The sequence below is a fragment of the Kogia breviceps genome, chromosome 1, assembly GCF_026419965.1.
Source record: "Kogia breviceps isolate mKogBre1 chromosome 1, mKogBre1 haplotype 1, whole genome shotgun sequence".
Taxonomy (NCBI): Eukaryota; Metazoa; Chordata; class Mammalia; order Artiodactyla; family Physeteridae; genus Kogia; species Kogia breviceps.
In genome coordinates this window covers 113,848,557-113,866,049 of record NC_081310.1, presented here as the reverse complement: position 1 = coordinate 113,866,049, position 17,493 = coordinate 113,848,557, and the positions used below count along the sequence as shown (strand labels likewise).

The 17,493-nt window shown below is 40.4% G+C and overlaps 1 protein-coding gene across 1 annotated transcript; it reads left to right on the top strand.

Moving 5' to 3' along the window:
* Nucleotides 1-1,412: 1,412 nt before the first annotated feature.
* TAF13 (TATA-box binding protein associated factor 13) lies at nucleotides 1,413-9,749 on the top strand. Its single transcript, XM_059078783.2, has 4 exons — nucleotides 1,413-1,527; nucleotides 2,346-2,424; nucleotides 6,359-6,456; nucleotides 8,514-9,749. The coding sequence occupies exons 1-4, from the start codon at nucleotides 1,501-1,503 to the stop codon at nucleotides 8,682-8,684; spliced, it is 375 nt and encodes a 124-aa protein (XP_058934766.1). The 5' UTR covers nucleotides 1,413-1,500; the 3' UTR covers nucleotides 8,685-9,749.
* Nucleotides 9,750-17,493: the final 7,744 nt, after the last annotated feature.

Below are 17,493 nucleotides of genomic sequence, written 5' to 3'. Positions count from 1 at the left end.
TGACACCAGCAGGGTGTCCTGCAATTTAACTCAATACTGACGCTATTTACCTGGAGATAGTGTTAGATCCCACTGATCAAAGGCTCAGTCCCGCAAGACTGCTCCCAACTTTAGATGCCAATCGAAAGTAGTAGGTCCCCAGGTTACCCACAACTTCTGTCTGACTTGGCTAAAATTCAGAGGTTTCCATGACCTCCTCCCCCTTGGATCTGGTTACTTCCTAGAACAACTCACAAAAAGGAGGGCAACACGTTTACCAGTTTATTAAAGGGTATGGTAAAGGATACAGATGAAGAGACACATAGGGCAAGGTCTGAGAGGATCCTGAGCACAGAGTTTCTGCCTCCATGAAGTTGGGGGTGCATCACCCTCCAGGTAAGCGGATGTGCGCCCCAACAGAACGCTCTCTGAACCTCCTACTATTGGAATTAGTAGGCAATACAAGGCAACTGTTATGCCTTGTATAGACATGATTAATTACTAACTCCGTTTCTAGTTCCTCTCCCCCCTCTGGAGAGGGCTGAAAATTCCAAGCTTCTAATCATGGCTTGGTTTTTCTGGTGACCAGCCCCCATCCAGGAGCCATCCAGGAACCCACCCAGAGTTGCCTCATTAGAACAGGAGCTGCTCCTAGTGCTCTTATCACTTAGCAAATTACAAGGGTTTTAGGAGCTCTGTGCCAGGAAGAGGGGTGGGGTGGGTGAGCAGAGACCAATATCAATTTCTACCATCTCACAGTTGCATGCCTAAAAAATTCAATGTACCTTAAAAGCATAGGAAAATGCTTTGTGTTTATATGTTAACAAAGTTATGTTCTAGGCCCAGCTAATTATGAACAGATTTTTCACTCACAGGAATGTTTAGCAGGACATTCAGAAATAGTGTATTGTGGAACAATCTTTCCCTGTGTGACATCACCTCTTGCATTGCAGAACACCGTATATCCCTAGCTTTAGCCTTCTAATGTCCCTGGTTTTCCCAAGCACTGTTCTGATTAAAAAAACAACAAACAAACCCACAAAAATTAAATCCTCAGTCCAAGGGAAGATAACATTCCCTTGAGAACTGGTAGCGAAGTACAATATCCCCAATAGCGAATAAGCTTGGCAATAAATCATAGAGGAACTCTAAGTTGTTGAAATTGTTTAAATACACCCCTGGCTAGCCCCTCAACGATCCAAAGCTTCGCAGTCCCGAATAAGGAAGCGATGATCTGATACGCAGAAGCAAGTTCAAGGTGACAGCGAGACACACGGCACCTAGCCAGTGATTTCCTTTTCGTTGCTAATTTTTATTTCCTTCTTGCCAAGACGTCACCCTTCCCTCCTTTAGTACTGTTGTGGTTCCACCGCTGGGCGGGACAAGCACGCTCCACTTCCGCAGGCGGGGTTCCAACTAGGCCCCGCCCCACCTCCTCGCGTCACCGGAAGTGAGCCCGCGGAAGTAGTAAAACCTGCTCGGTGGGAGGCGGGCGCACCCTGTAGGTGGCTGGCTGCTGGGATGGCTGATGAAGAAGAAGACCCCACCGTGAGTGACGGCCTCTGTTTCAACCCACTTTTTTATTCACTCCCTAGGGCACCGTAGCGGAGGCCGACAATCGGGTTTGTTTTCCTTAGTGAATTCAACCGAGAGAATCGGGGACTTCACCCCGTGCTAGGCTTTTTCTTCCGATTAATCGTAGGACGGGGCAGGAAGAGTAGGAGGGTGGTCCCCTGCCCTTTGCTTTTGGTCCATATTTGCCAGACACCCTTTGAAACACCTAGAGCATCATTAGAGGACAAAGCTAGTATTTGTTAGCCCTTATTATGAACCAACAATTCAACTGCTAACAAAACTATATACTTATTGTAAAGTAGTGGAAAAATAATGTACTCAAAGTCAGGGAACGTGGGTTTCAAAACCTCTGTTCTCTGTGAGCAGAGTTATTTAACTTTGAGCCTCGGTTTTCATGTCATAAAATAGGCTTAAGTCTTGAGGAAAAGTTCTTAGCACTGTGTAAATACTAGTTTTGCTTACTTTGATTCAATATCAACTCTTTTAATGGTAAAACTGTCTAGAAATAGGCCAACTTTGTTGGTTAAAAAAAAGAATGTATGGTCGTTGGAACTGTTCTAGTAGAGGCAGTACAGTTGTTGGGGACATTGTTGAAGCCATTCCTGTGTGAGTCTGAAGTTGGACAGGATAGTTGTAAGACCCCTAAAATGCTAAGGTTTCATGGTTTTTTGCTGCTTGCTTTATTTAGGCTTTCTGGCATGATATCAGTGTTGAAGATGAAAAAAAAATGTCAATTATTAAAAGGTCAAAAGCAGTGCTTGACGTATCTATATACACATTTTAACTTATAGTTTGAGGAAGAAAATGAAGAAATTGGAGGAGGTGCAGAAGGTGGACAGGGTAAAAGAAAGAGACTTTTTTCTAAAGAATGTAAGTAGTATTTGACAATGATTTTTTTTATAGATAAAAACTTCTGGGTATGTCAGTTCAAAGTAGATTTATTGTTCTGAATGTGTTTCCTTGTAGGGACAATATTCTTAGACTTGCGCATAAATTCTGTTTAACCTGTGAATCATAGATAGTAATAATCCTAACCCCAATTTATGTATTTGTATGTATGCGTGTACACACACACACACACACACTTTTTTTTTTGAGTAAAGAGATGTGATCAGTGTTTCAATTCAGGGCCTAAGAACATACCTCCGTTACCTCCCCTGTCCCTTACCTTTCAGCAGTAGGAGCAGGGACTCCTTTGACTGTAAGCCGAAGGTTCTTTTGGATCCTGGAACAGGTGCTGAGGGTAGGAATTAAGTTGGGGCTTTGGACTAAGGCAATGGACAAGGCAGGAAGATGGTGAACAATGTGAGGCAGTCCAGTGGCATAGAGATTATAAGGTTTTGGTTTTCTAGTCTGTTCCCTCAGTAGACCTTTTGTGGTAGCAGCAAGGAGAGCTGCTGCTACTACTGATGATTGAGGCCAGCCCCTGAAAGGCACCGTGAGAAAGTGCTCTCCATCTCCCAGTCCTTATAAGGCGACGCATCACCTGGTTTATGTATGCTGGTTCCGATGTAAGCAGTTCCCAAATGCTCTTGAAACTACAGAGTCAATATGTGTTTGGGTTTTTTTTGCCATTCAAATCCCTTACTATATCTCAATTTCTTACCTTAAGTTGACCACTACTTATTCCATCTCTGATGTTATTTACTCCATTTTTACATGGTTTTACCTAAGTCGGCATAAGAAGGGGATTCCTACACCAGAGCATCCCAGAGTAATGACAAGAATTTGGAATCTTCGCAGCCTTTTCCTTGTCTTACCCGAATCTTCCTATGCCTTACTGACCAAGATCTGTTCTCCTAGACCTTCTTTTTTTAAAAAAAAATTTGCTAATATAACACAAAATTTCAAAGCATTCACTTCTATTTGTTTATGTCTTTACAGACCCTTTAACCAAATGCAGTTCACATACTTCCTGTCTAATATGTTTTTGCTTTTCCAGTGAAGTATATTTCCCTACTGATGAATTCTCCCCATCAGAATGTTAATGACAAGGTATCTCCCTCAAAATATTTAAGGAAAAATATTAAGTTTACAGTGGAGAATCCTGGCAGACATTACTTTAGCCAAGTGATCAAAGTTAAGATCACCAGTAATATATGTTGACATTACATACCCCTGATATGATGCATTAAGAGGTACATCATCACTGTGATTCCCTTTCTAGTAATTTATAACCACAACCTAATCATGAGAAAACATCAAACCCAAATTGAGGGACATTCTACAAGATAACTGAGCAGTATTCTTCAGAAGTGTCAAGGTTATAAAAGACAAGGAAGGGCTTCCCTGGTGGCGCAGTAGTTAAGAATCCACCTGGTAATGCAGGGGACACGGGTTTGAGCCCTGGTCTGGGAAGATCCCACATGCCGCGGAGCAACTAAGCCCGTGCGCCACAACTACTGAGCTTGTGCTCTAGAGCCCGCGAGGCACAACTACTAAAGCCCGCACGCCTAGAGCCCGTGTTCCTCAACAAGAGAAGTCACTGCAATGAGAAGCCTGCGCACGGTAACAAACAGTGACCGCCCCCCCACGCTCACCACAACTAGAGAAAGCCTGTGCGCATCAACAAAGACCCAATGCAGCCAAAAATAAATAAATAAATAGATAAATTTTAAAAAGACAAGGAAAGTCTGAGGAGCTATTACAGAACAGAGGAAACTAGGGAGGCATGACAACTAAATATTGTGGGATCCTGAAACAGAAAAGGTACACTAGTGGAAAAACTGGTACAATCTGAATAAGTTCTGTATTTGTACCAGTGTTAATTTCTTAGTTTTGAGAAATGTCTTTGGTTGTATAAGATGTTAACATAAGGGGAAACTGGATATAGGGATTCGGGAACATTGTGCCATTTTTGCAACTCTTCTCTAAGTCTGAAATTATCTAAAAAAACAAACCAGGGCTTTCCTGGTGGTGCAGTGGTTGAGAGTCCGCCTGCCGATGCAGGAGACACAGGTTCGTGCCCCCATCCGGGAAGATCCCACATGCAGCGGAGCGGCTAGGCCTGTGAGCCATGGCCGCTGATCCTGCGCGTCCAGAGCCTGTCTCCGCAGCCGGAGAGGCCACAACAGTGAGAGGCCCGCGTACCGGGGGGGGGGGGGGGGGGGGGGGAATTCAGAATCCAAAAAAGAGAGAGGGGAGAAGATATTGGCTCCTGTGTTTGTTTTCTCCCTCCTGTATGTGGACCTAAAAGCTCTTGCCAGAATAAACCCTAGGTGTACTTCTCTATCCTAGTCTGGCTTCCAGGTCACCCGTTTCTTTTCTTCCGCAGGCCTCATCTACTGTCTTCTTAGTTCTGCCTGCTTTTGCTTCTCCTAAATAGAAATTGTTCTTAATGTACTCATTCCTACTTTTAGAAGTGTTCTAGGAGTTCGTTCCTTTTTTTTCCGGTATGCGGGCCTCTCACTGCCGTGGCCTCTCCCGCTGCGGAGCACAGGCTCTGGACGCGCAGGATCAGCGGCCATGGCTCACGGGCCCAGCCGCTCTGTGGCATTGGGATCCTCCCGGACCGGGGCACGAACCTGCGTCCCCTGCATCGGCAGGCGGACTCCCAACCACTGCGACACCAGGGAAGACCCGTTCCTTTTTTTTTAAATGTAAAACTTACATACAATAAATTGCACTAGTCTTCATTGAAGAGCTTGATGAATTTTCCATATATACATATACTTGTAACCACCAGTCAGATCAAGATACAAAACATTTCCAACTTATGATAGAGTTTCTTAGTATTTATATACCCCTTTGAGAATCTGCTAAGAGTTGATTCTTCTTCCCAGAAAAATGCACACACAAATAATGTATAAAATTTTTACATAAAATTTCAGTAGGGTTCCAGGACTTCTCAAAGCTTGTTCATGGACTGATTGGGAGTTTATAGGCTATAGCATAAGAATCCATATGGATCCCGTCTGCCCTAAATTACCAAGAAGTGTAATACTGTTGTGGGTAGGAGTATAGACTCTGGAGCCAGATCATCTGGGTTCAAATTCAAGTTCTATCTCACTGTCTGTGTGACCTTGGGTAAATTGCTTAAACTCTATGCCTCAATTTTCTCATCTATGTAGAATGGGGATAATAGTAGTTTCTAATTCAGAGGATTGTCCTGAGGATTAAATGAGCTTACAACAGTGCCTGGCATGTAGTAAGGTCTCTATAAGTTTTAGCTATTAGCAGTTATTTTCATTACTCTGTAGACTTTTCTTCTCTTTTGCATTTTCTATGGTTCCTTCAGATGAAGACTGAAAGGGCTTTTCTGGCAGTTGCTTTGATCCAGGGAATAAAATGTTAAGATTCTGTATAGTAAGCCCTTTGCTTTTTCCTTTTGATTAACCTGTTCTTCCTATAAGAAGGTAATTGGAGCACTTGCTGTCATGTCCTCTTCCTTATGGTAGTATCAGAAATGATTTTGCCTTCTTTTTTCCAAGACCTCCCCCTTACCCCCTGAAAACACTCCCAGTAAAGGCTAAACCATTGCTACTCATCCTGTTTCTACTACGAAATTTCCTACTTAAAGGTATTCTGGGGTTGGTGAGTAGATAATAGAGATTAGGGAAGGAATATTGATATCAGGGTTCAGTAGCTGGGAGGGAAGGGGAGTTCCTACCTAGGGAAGGCTAGGTAAGAACAGTTGGTTATGTGCTAGTGGTTAATACCTTTTACACCAAAATCCATACTTGGAGACAAGAAATGCAATGTAAATATACTTTCATACCAATATCTTCTATAGCTTAGTTCAGTTCTAATTTGAAAAAAGTATTGGTCAAGTTTGTTTAAACAAAAATTATTATTCTTTTCACAGTACGGTGTATGATGTATGGGTTTGGGGATGACCAGAATCCTTATACTGAGTCAGTAGATATTCTTGAAGACCTTGTCATAGAGTTCATCACTGAAATGGTAAGTTTTTTTTGTAATTGGTCTTAGTTAGTTAAGGAATAGATTTGAAATTCTAACTTTTAGATAAGACTAGAACTATGGCATCCTTTTGAAATAAGCTTGAGTGCCATTTGAGTGCCTGTTTTGTGGAAGTTACTGGTTACTGTTTATCATGAAGGATAGAGATAAGTGTGTGTGGGTGTATACACACACAAACCCCCCCCCCACACACAATATATTCTACCCCCTCTTCTGAATTTTATTTATAAGGACATAATTATAAGATCCGTGAATAAAATGTAAAATATTACCTATAATCCCATCATCCAACATAAATTTCCCTCTTCCAGTATTTATGTAAAGATATACAGTGTGTTACATAGTGTTGATCATAGTAAACATTCTTTTTACTCAAAGTTTTTAATACATATTTCCTATGTTCTAATCACAATTATTTTAGTAGCTGCATAAAATTCATTCAAATTACTTTCTAATATACTTAACCATTTGCCTATTGAAATTATTTACATACTATTTTTACCTGAGTAGATAAGTTTGAATGACCATATTCATGAAATTTCCCCCTTCTTTCGATATGTTTGCAGGGATGGGAATACTGAGTTTGTTTGTGTTCAGTTCTTATGAATTTTTACCCTGTGTTTTGGATTATTTCCTTCGTAAAGAATAATAGTAAAATTATTGGGTCAGAGAGTGCATTTTTAAAAATCTTTTTCTGCTTATGAAAGTAACATTGATTAAATTTAGAAAGTATTAAATAGAGTACAGAGGAAAAAATAAAAACCTGTAATCCTTCTACCTAGAGATAACTAATGCTGAGATTTTGGTGAACATTCTTTTGTCTTTTTACATATATTTTTAAACTTTATAAAATTGAAATCATACAGTATATATAGTCATAGAACCTGCTTTTTCACTTAGGTAAGTCTACAACATTTTCCCTGTGTCACTGCATAATTAATATTTTTGATGGCTTCACAATATTAATTGACTAGATGTGCTCAAATTTGTTCAATTTATTAAATACTTAGTTTCCCTTTTTCAGTCATTAGAAATAATGCTATGATGAATTTTTGTTTTTGCAGTATGAATATGTAAAGGTAGGGGATGAAATTTGATTTTAAGGAAACCCACCACTATTTATCAGCTACTGAGATGGACACAAAGTTTAAATGAAGTGGGTGGTTACAAAGAAATTATAAAATTATTTTATGCAAATGAAGACAAACTACATATATCTAAACACACAGAAAGAAACATCAGTGCGAATGGATAAAGAAGATGTGGCACATATATATAATGGAATATTACTCAGCCATAAAAAGAAATGAAACTGAGTTATTTGTAGTGAGGTGGATGGACCTAGAGTCTGTTATACAGAGTGAAGTAAATTAGAAAGAGAAAAACAAATACCATATGTTAACACATATAAATGGAATCTTAAAAAAAAAAAAAAGGTTCTGATGAACCTAGGGGTAGGATAGGAATAAAGACGCAGACGTAGAGCACGGATTTGAGGACATGGGAGGGGCAGGGAATGGTAAGCTGGGATGAAGTGAGAGAGTGGCATGGACATATATACACTACCAAATGTGAAATAGATAGCTAGTGGGAAGCAGCTGCATGGCACAGGGAGATCAGCTCGGTGCTTTGTGACCACCTAGAGGGGTGGGATAGGGAGGGTGGAAGGGAGACACAAGAGGGAGGAGATATGGGGATATATGTATACATATAGCTGATTCACTTTGTTATACAGCAGAAACTAATACAACATTGTAAAGCAATTACACTCCAATAAAGATGTGAAAAAAAATTTTTTTTAATCAATGAATTTGATAGTTTTAATGTCCTTAGTATTAAAATGTCTATAAAGCATTGAAACATTGCTAATAATGGTAGAAAGTGGACAAAGGACATTAATAGAAAGACAGTTCATAAGTGAATAGCTATAATAATTAGAAGAGAAAGTTTCAAACTCACCAGCAATAGACACAAGTTAAAAGAATAAAATGTTAGATTTTTAAAAAATTAATTGAATTTAATATGTTTTTTTGTAATAGACTCACAAGGCAATGTCAATTGGAAGACAAGGTCGGGTACAAGTTGAAGATATTGTCTTCTTGATTCGAAAGGACCCAAGAAAGTTTGCTAGGGTTAAAGACTTGCTTACTATGAATGAAGAATTGAAACGAGCTAGAAAAGCATTTGATGAAGCAAACTATGGATCTTGACACCTTTTGTACTTTCTGAAGCTTCATTATTTTCTGGGGAAACCATATTTAATAACTATATTTTCCACAGTAAGGTTCTGATATCTAGCCTTGTGAATGAAAGATAGAGAACCACAAAGTTTTCAGTCTTTATTTTCATGTCTTCAATTTTAGACTGATATTTGAGCCTTTAATTGCCTGCCATTATATTACCATACTTTGAATTACTTATTGGATTTTAATGACCCACGTGTAAGTCAAAGTACCTTGCAAACCATTCAGTTCCTTCTGATTTTGTGCCATTGTAGGCTGTACTGTAGCTGTTTAAAATGTGAAATCTAAATGGTACCTTTGATAGCTAAGACATGTGTTTCATGTTTCGAAAGTTTTCAGATTACAGTAGTCTAAGTTATTAAAAGATAGTGAACTGGTTTGTGTGTCTTTTAAGGAGAAAATGATAGAAAATACAGCCTTTTTTAAGGGTGTTTATTTGTCTTAAGATAATTTGTTTTAATACTCTTTTCTTTAGATAAGGAGTGATTTTTTTTATTTTAATTTTTTATTTTTTGAGAAACCAAAAGTTTCCTATGAATGCTTCTGTGTTGGAAGACCTATTTGATTTAAAATCTTTGGGGCTTATACTGTTTGTCAGGTTTTAAGAGAACTCATTTCCCCAGGTCAAATTAAAGCTTCTAAACGTAAGTGTTTTCAGTAGCAGGAATGGCATTGCTGAAAAAGCTGATGGTAGGATAAGCATTTGGGGTAGTGTTTTATTAACATATTTGTTAGTACTTGTTCATTGTGGAAATGTGTACTTGACTAAGACCATGTGTGGCTATGGAAACCACTTTTGTAGTTCAGCATATACAGGTTTTGTGTATATTTAGCTTATTGTATTATTCTTGCACTTAGCTTAAAGTAAGGATTTTAAATTGCATTTAAGGGGATCATTGGATATTACTCTTTGTGAAACTGAATGTTTTGTGTGCTGCTTATAAACATTATCAATGAATCAGTACTTATGAAAATTTTACTTTCTTAACCTATCAATATAAGGAATAAAGTATGAAAAATTAGAAAGATTAATACTTGAATTTGACTATGTGATTTATCAGCTTTTCTCCCCAGTGTAATTCTAGCTGCTTAATGTTGCTAAAATCTTTTTTCCATATTATTCTTGTAATGCTTCTGAATTGGTAATGAGATTCAAGATATCTGGGCTGATGTTTTTATTTGAAAAAGTAAAAACCAGTTAAAAAGCAACTTTAGTCTAAACTGAAATCAAGACTGAGAGTGGAATAACAAAAGATCAATATCACTATTTTTGCTAGTCAGGGTCTACTTCACGCTGAAGAAGGACCTGGTAGTAACTGCCACTAGGCAAGTTATACCGCATGCCTGTATTAGTCAGCTTGGGCTGCCATAACAAAATGTCAGACTGGGTGTCTTAAACAATGGAAATTTATTTTTTCACAGTTCTGGAGACTGGAAGTCTGGGATCAGGTGCCAACATGGTCAGGTTCTGGTGAGGATTCTTCCTGGATTGCAGATAGCTGCCTTCTCACTGTGTCCTCACATGGCTGAGAGAGACCTCTGTTGTCTCTCCCTCTTATAAGGCCACCAGTTCTGTCAGATAAGGGTTCCACCCTTATGACCTCATTTAACCTTATCACCACCTTAAAAGTCCGTTCTCCAATATAGTCAGATGGGGGTTAAGGGGACACAGTTCAGCTTATAGCAGTGCCATTAGTCTTACTATTTTGCTAATGATCCTGACCTTAAGACGTTTTTTACGGGACTTTGTATTAAAGCTTTTTAAAGTTGGAATTGTTAGAGCTTAACTCAAACATAGCATAAGCAGAAAAGAAAAAAAGAATTTATTGGCTTCTCCAACTGAAAGAAGGGAAAGAAAGGATGGAGTTGACTCCACAGTTGACTGGATCTAAGAACTTGAAGAGGATCAAGACTCTGCCCATCTTTATCCTAATTTTGGTTTTACTCTCGTAGGAGTCTCATCATGTGTCAAGGGAGCATTATGGCTAGCAGTTCTAGGGTTCCATCCATACAACTCCTGATCAAGGGAGTTACTTTACTTCCTAATACAGAAGATGCCAAGCAAGGGGTGTGGTTCTCCTGGCTCTGGTCATTATTCTTGGGCCAGGAAGAAGTTGTACTGTAGCCTGGGTCTCATGCCCCACCTCTTTGGTGAAGAAGGGCTTGGAGTGGGGCCGGGAGCTGGGTACTACTATTAGCAAGAAAGGGAAAGAGAAGCTGGGCGGATAGAAATAACAGGTGTGCACTGACTCGATTCATGAGCTTACTTATTAACTGAATTCTAACAGTAAGGCAGCATGGCTCTTTTCCAATATCTAGAGTTGCACTGTGTAATATGGTAGCCACTACCCATGTGGGGCTATTTAAATTTAGCCAATTAAAATGAAATTGAAATTAAAATTCCTCAGTTACAATAGCTACATTTCAAGTTCTCAATAGCCCTGTGGCTAGTGGCTACTGCACTGAACAGTACCAGTACATTTCCATTATTATAGAAAATTTCGGATAGTGCTGATCTATAGCGTTCAGGTGCACTCTCTTAAATTAATTTACTTCTTTAAAAAATTACTATGAAAAATCTCAAGTATATACAATAGTAAAATAGTATCTTGAGCCCCCAGCTTCAATAGTTAACCAACCTTTCACTAATTTAGTATCTTACTTGCTGGGAGGAGCAGTATTATTTTAAAGCAAATCCCAGATATCACTGTATTATTTCATCTATAAATACTCCAGTATGTATCTCTACAAGGATAAAAAAGCTCAAAATACTACTACCATACCCTAGCAAAAATTAACCTTAATTCCTCAATATTCCATCTAATACCTAATCCCTGTTTAAATCTCCTGATTTGTCTCAAAATATCTTTGTGTATTAGTTTTCTATTGCTGCTGTAACAAGTTACTGCAAATATAGTGACAACACAAATTCATTCTTTCCAGCTTTTTAGGTCAGAAGTTTGACACAGTCTTCACTGGGCTAAAATCGAAGTACCAATATAGCTACGTTCCTTTCTGGATGTTTTAGAAGAGAATCTGTTTACTTGCCTTTTCCCAGCTTCTAGAGGCTGCATTGCTTGACTCATAGTCCCCTTCCATCTTCAAAGCTAATAATGTTGCATCTCTCCGATGCTTATTCCATAGTCATAGCTCCCCCTAACCCCCAGCTGGGAAAGGTTCTCTGCTTTTAAGGACCTATGTGATTATATTGGACCCACCTGGAGAGGCCAGGATACTCTCCCCATTTCAAGGTCCTTAACTTAATCACATCAGCAAAGTCTCTTTTACCATGTAAGGTAACATTCACAGGTTCTGAGGATTAGGACATGGACATCTTTTGGGGGCTGTTTTTCTGCCTACCATAGTTTGTTTTTAACAGGAACTAAACAAGGTGTCGCCCGTTGCATTTGGTGAGTGTGTCCAAATTTCTTTTAATCTCTAATAGCTCTCCTCCCCCATTTTGTTTAAAGTGAAGCTCTTTCTTTGAAAAAATTCATACCTTTTATTGTTTTTAGCTAGCGTGTTTATTGCTCAAGCAGAGTGTCTAATAGCTAAAACTCACTTGAAATTGTTTTTACTGTATTTAAGCTGGTTTTCTTAAGTAAAAACTGTAATAATTCTAAGTGTAGAAATTTTTAAATGAGGGAAATAGTTCACTTAGCCTCTCATCATTGGAGAGAGGTGTTGTCTGGAGAGTCGTTTGGCTGCTTCCCAAGAGACCTCAGGGGGTTGAGTTACTTGGGAGAATGTATTGTAGTCCAGAGTTTGATTTGCAGCATTGCAGGCTCAGAAACTGATTTCATCAGCAAATGGAGAGCACATCCATCTCTTGGGGTGACTCAGACTCACAGAAACCAAGTTCATAAGACCAATGTATGAAAATGGATGCCAATTTACAGATGTAAAGTAAAACTTGCATCGTGTGGCCAGCAAATTCTTCCCTTCTCCAGGCAGACATGTGGGAAACTGAAGCATTAATTATGAGGTTAAATCAGAATTTGGGGAGTTACATGAATGCTTTACCTAGAGCATCAGGTAAGATAAGATTAGGGCTGATACAGAAACAGGAAAAATGGCTCCCCAGGGCCTGAAGCAATACAGAGGGGCACGTTTCCTGGGTATCTTTCTTCAAGACTGCCTTGTTACTGTCACTAGAAACTTGGCTTGAGTTTTCACTTCCATTGGCAATACCCACCCAAGCATTGTCTGTTTGTCAGCTTTAAAGTGACTTTGCGTGTGTCTACTGTAATACATTTAAATGTTCATCTCAGAGGTAGTTCAAAGAGGGCAATTTTATTTCTAAGTTCTTCAGGGAAGCTTCATAGTTGCTCCTAAGAGCTGACAACACTGAGCATTGGGCCTGAAAATCAAGAACTTTTTAAGAGCTCTCCCTGTGTCCCAAAACATGACCAGTTCTCTAGGCCTGATTTTCTTAGGGTCTCTATGCTTCCCTTCTTACCACAAATAGAGACCGAGGTGGTGTAAGGTGTTAAATGCGTTGTTGAGGCTTCTGCTTTTCCTGAGTCCTGGTAAATGGCTGCATGAGTTAGACTGTTATGTTATGGGATAGGATCAAGGAAAATGTTTTGATATATCAGACAAGTATTTATTAAGTACCTATTATGCTTGAGGCATAGCACAGATACTATTTTGCTATATGGTATCTGGATAATTAGGATTCTAAAGTTATAGAAATAAAGTAAGGAGCATATTTCTTATATGTTACCAGTAGATTGATAAGAGTTTCCATTTGAACCTTTGTATAAAATCCCAATTCATATGTTATTTGTAGCTCTGAGACTTCTATGCACATGTTTGCTTTATTATACTTAACACAGAAAGCCTGGTAAACTGTTACGAAATCCTTGGGTTTATTCTTTTAGAACAGGAAGAACAATAGCCAAAACATAAATCTTTTTGTCATTTGCCTTTGCATGACCATTTTTGATAAATAAATAAAAATTTATTAGGAAAGAACCTACTTAGCTACTGAGCACACTGTAAAAGAAATACTAATACTATGCTATACTTCTGAAAATTGGGTTTTTTTTAAGTATTTTGGGGACACATGAACTTATAATAAGACACCTACCTAGATTTTGGTGAATCTCTGAGCTTTTCTACCATTTTTATAGCAAGTTTTACTAAACATGCTCTCAAGCTTATTACTAGAAACTTACTAACTTTATCCTGAAACACCCATCTGAAATTATGCTGCTTAGTGTGCTTTATGTATTTGTAGGGGAGCAAAATTTGCCACCCTAAAATGTATCTCTTTAGCATGAGGATTATTTTAGGCTGATTATTTTTAAGAAACAAAAGACTCAGGATGTCTTTCTTTTTAACTCCCTTTTAACTGCCTAGAGGAATTTAGATAAAGGGCCTGGTCCAGGAAGAGCACTATTGCCAGAGATGTCTACACAGAATATGGACTCAGCGTGGTAGTGGGAACTTTGCAGGGCCTGGAGACCCAGGTTCTCTTTGTGTCCCACTGTCTCTGCATGGCCCAGCAAACATTTGTTTACCAAACATTTTCCATCTTCCTATAAATTGTTGTCTTTCCCTTTGAAGTCCCAAACCCCTAACCCCTTCTATTTCTCAGATGGCGTATAAGCCTCAATTGCCTAACTTGGTTTTGGGCCTCCTATTCTTATGGAGCCCCCATATGTAGTAATAACATTTTTTTTTTTTCCTGTTGATCTATTTCGTGTCAATTTAATTATTAGACCAGCCAAAAGAACTCAAGAAGGGTAGGGTGGAGATTCCCCCTCCCGAACAGTTGGTGTAGTCAGGATAATCATCACTGGCTGGAAACTTTCTCCCAAAACTGCTACAGATGAGATCCTGGGACGTCTGATAAAAGCCAGCAGAAGGTAAAATTTCTCACCATGCCAGCCTCCCAGATCTCTGTCTGCAGGGTCCAGTGAAATCAAAAGTGGTGAGAGCCCTTTTTCTCTCTTTCTAAATTTAGATTAGCAGGAGAAAATGTTTGTGTAACAAGTCCCTTGGGCACAACAACTCTGGTAAAAATTTGGTAAATGCGTACTCTCAGTTTTTATTGATCCTTTTCCTCTCAGAGATGGTCACTGTTTTTCTTTGTCTCTGTTGTGTCGTTTGTCTTGTTCTGTGTCTTAAGAGCTTAGCTTTATGACCAGTGATTCTCACTGGTCTCCACCATCAGGAAGGTGCATGTATCAGCGTGCATTTGGCAGTCAGTTAATCAAATAGACTGGGATTCTGAGCAGCTGTAGCCTGTTGGTCAGAAACCCAGGTAACAACCTAGCCTTGCAACTGGCTTCTCTTTTCCAACTGTGCCAGCTCTCAGGGGAATTTATCATAAGGGGTCCCAGTCCATAAGGGGCCTTAGTCTTCTCAACCTTCGTTGTTTTGTTAGTGCTGGAAAAGTACAACTCCTGTAGTACCTGCCTGGTGTCACAGATTAGTGGGTCTTTGACTGGAGGCATTTCATGTTCTCATGAGAAACTGGAGACACTGCAGTACACCATTCTTACCACCTGTGACAACAAAGGTCTTTGCTTCCTTTTTTAAAAAAATATTTATTTATTTATTTGGTTGCACTGGGTCTTAGTTGCAGCAGGTGGGCTCCTTAGTTGCGGCATGTGAACTCAGTTACGGCATGCATGTGGGATCTTGTTCCCTGACCAGGGATTGAACTTGGGCCCCCTGCATTAGGAGTGTGGAGTCTTATCCACTGCGCCACCAGGGACGTCCTGGTCTTTGTTTTTTTGATGAATTCGGGGAATGAACTTTCTGGATCTTATGAGGGCTTCATCCTTTGTGCTTCTTGCATTTTTGGTTAAGCCATAAGAAGGCTTATTGATTTGAGTTGCTATTTGAGATTAATATTAGACCCTACTCATCAAAGGCCAGATGATGCATCCTTTGAATTGGCTATATTTAAAAGCGAAAATATAGAGCTCTCATCCAAGGACCAAATTTAAATGTGGGTTAAAAAATATACATATGTAATGGCTAACTTTAGGGACTCTCTTAATAAGATGGAAGGACAGAAATTAGAATAAAAATCAAAATCCGGGGCTTCCCTGGTGGCACAGTGGTTGAGAATCCACCTGCCGATGCGGGGGACACGGGTTCGTGCCCCGGTCTGGGAGGATCCCACATGCCGCAGTGCGGCTGGGCCCGTGAGCCATGGCCGCTGAGCCTAAGGGTCCGGAGCCTGTGCTCCGCAACGGGAGAGGCCACAACAGTGAGAGGCCCGCGAAAAGATCCCATGAGAGAGGTTGAAAAGTACTCTTATCAAAAAAAAAAGAAAAATCCACTCAGACCCCTTCATATTTACCTTCAGACATTTACAGATATTGTAAAAAATTAGGACATTGGAAGTTCAATTGTCCTGTACTTAAGAAAAAGAAGGAAAAAACTGTATGGAAATTGGGGGGTGAAATATTAAATAACTATGAACTATAGCCCTGGAAGCTATATATAGCTATAAAAAAATAGCTGGACAAAAGTATGGGTTGTACCCTATTTGCAGCTAGATATGGTTGGACAGAAAATGTAGGTTATGGAAACTTTCCTGGCAGTCCAGTGGTTAAGATTCTGCGCTTCCAATGCGAGGGGCTCGGGTTTGATCCCTGGTTGGGAAACCAAGATCCCACATGCAGCACGGTGCGGACAAGAAAATATTAAAAAAAAAAAAAAAGGGGGGGGGCTTTCCTGGTGGCGCAGTGGTTGAGAGTCCGCCTGCCGATGCAGGGGACACGGGTTTGTGCTCCGGTCCGGGAAGATTCCACGTGCCGCGGAGCGGCTGGGCCCGTGAGCCATGGCCGCTGAGCCTGCGCGTCCGGAGCCTGTGCCCTGCAACGGGAGGAAAAAAAAAAAAAAAGAGGACTTCTGGGCTTCCCTGGTGGCTCAGTGGTTGAGAGTCCTCCTGCTGATGCAGGGAATGCGGGTTCGTGCCCTGGTCTGGGAGGATCCCACATGCCGCGGAGCAGCTGGGCCTGTGAGCCGTGGCCGCTGAGCCTGTGCTACCGGAGCCTGTGCTGCGCAGCTGGAGAGGCCGCAGCAGTGAGAGGCCCGCGTACTGCCAAAAAAAAAAGAAAGAAAGAAAATGTGGGTTACACTCCATTTGTGACTAGGGTCCTACCAAACTGCTGCCAGTCCTCAAGGAAATTTCAACCTAGAATGACAATGGCCATTATGAGGAATGTTCCAGTTAGATAAGAGCATTTAAAAAGTGTACTTAAAAGCAAGGGCTGGGACTTCCCTGGTGGCACAGTGGTTAAGAATCTGCCTGCCAATGCAGGGGACACTGGGTTCGAGCCCTGGTCTGGGAAGATCCCACATGCCATGGAACAGCTAAGCCCATGCTCCACAGCTACTGTGCCTGCGCTCTAGAGCCCACAAACCACAACTACTGATCCCGCGTGCCACAACTACTGAAGCCCAAGTGCCTAGAGCCTCTACTCCACAACAAGAGAAGCCACCGCAGTGAGAAGCCTGCACACCACAACGAAGAGTAGCCCCCGCTCGCGGCAACTAGAGAAAGCCTGCACGCAGCAACGAAGATGAAATGCAGCCCCTCCTCCCCCCAAAAAAGCAAGGGTTTCCAAATCAAACAAACAGAACTGGATACCTACTGTAGTTAGTATGCAGGAGCTGCCAAAAGGCCTCAAAATTTCAAAATAGCTTCATTGGAAGATTTGTTGTAAAAGGCAGAAAATAAGATGGAGGCCACGGGTCTGACTGAACTTGTGACCATAACTCAAATTCAGAGCATAATAGGAAACTTTTT

What these genes read in the sequence shown, in the direction of transcription:
- TAF13 (XM_059078783.2), top strand. Translation starts at nt 1,501, where the DNA reads ATGGCTGATGAAGAAGAAGACCCCACC. An exon ending in ATGAAGAAGAAGACCCCACC is followed by an intron (nt 1,528 to 2,345) that starts GTGAGTGACGGC and finishes TTTAACTTATAG; the next exon opens with TTTGAGGAAGAAAATGAAGA. An exon ending in TAGAGTTCATCACTGAAATG is followed by an intron (nt 6,457 to 8,513) that starts GTAAGTTTTTTT and finishes TTTTTGTAATAG; the next exon opens with ACTCACAAGGCAATGTCAAT.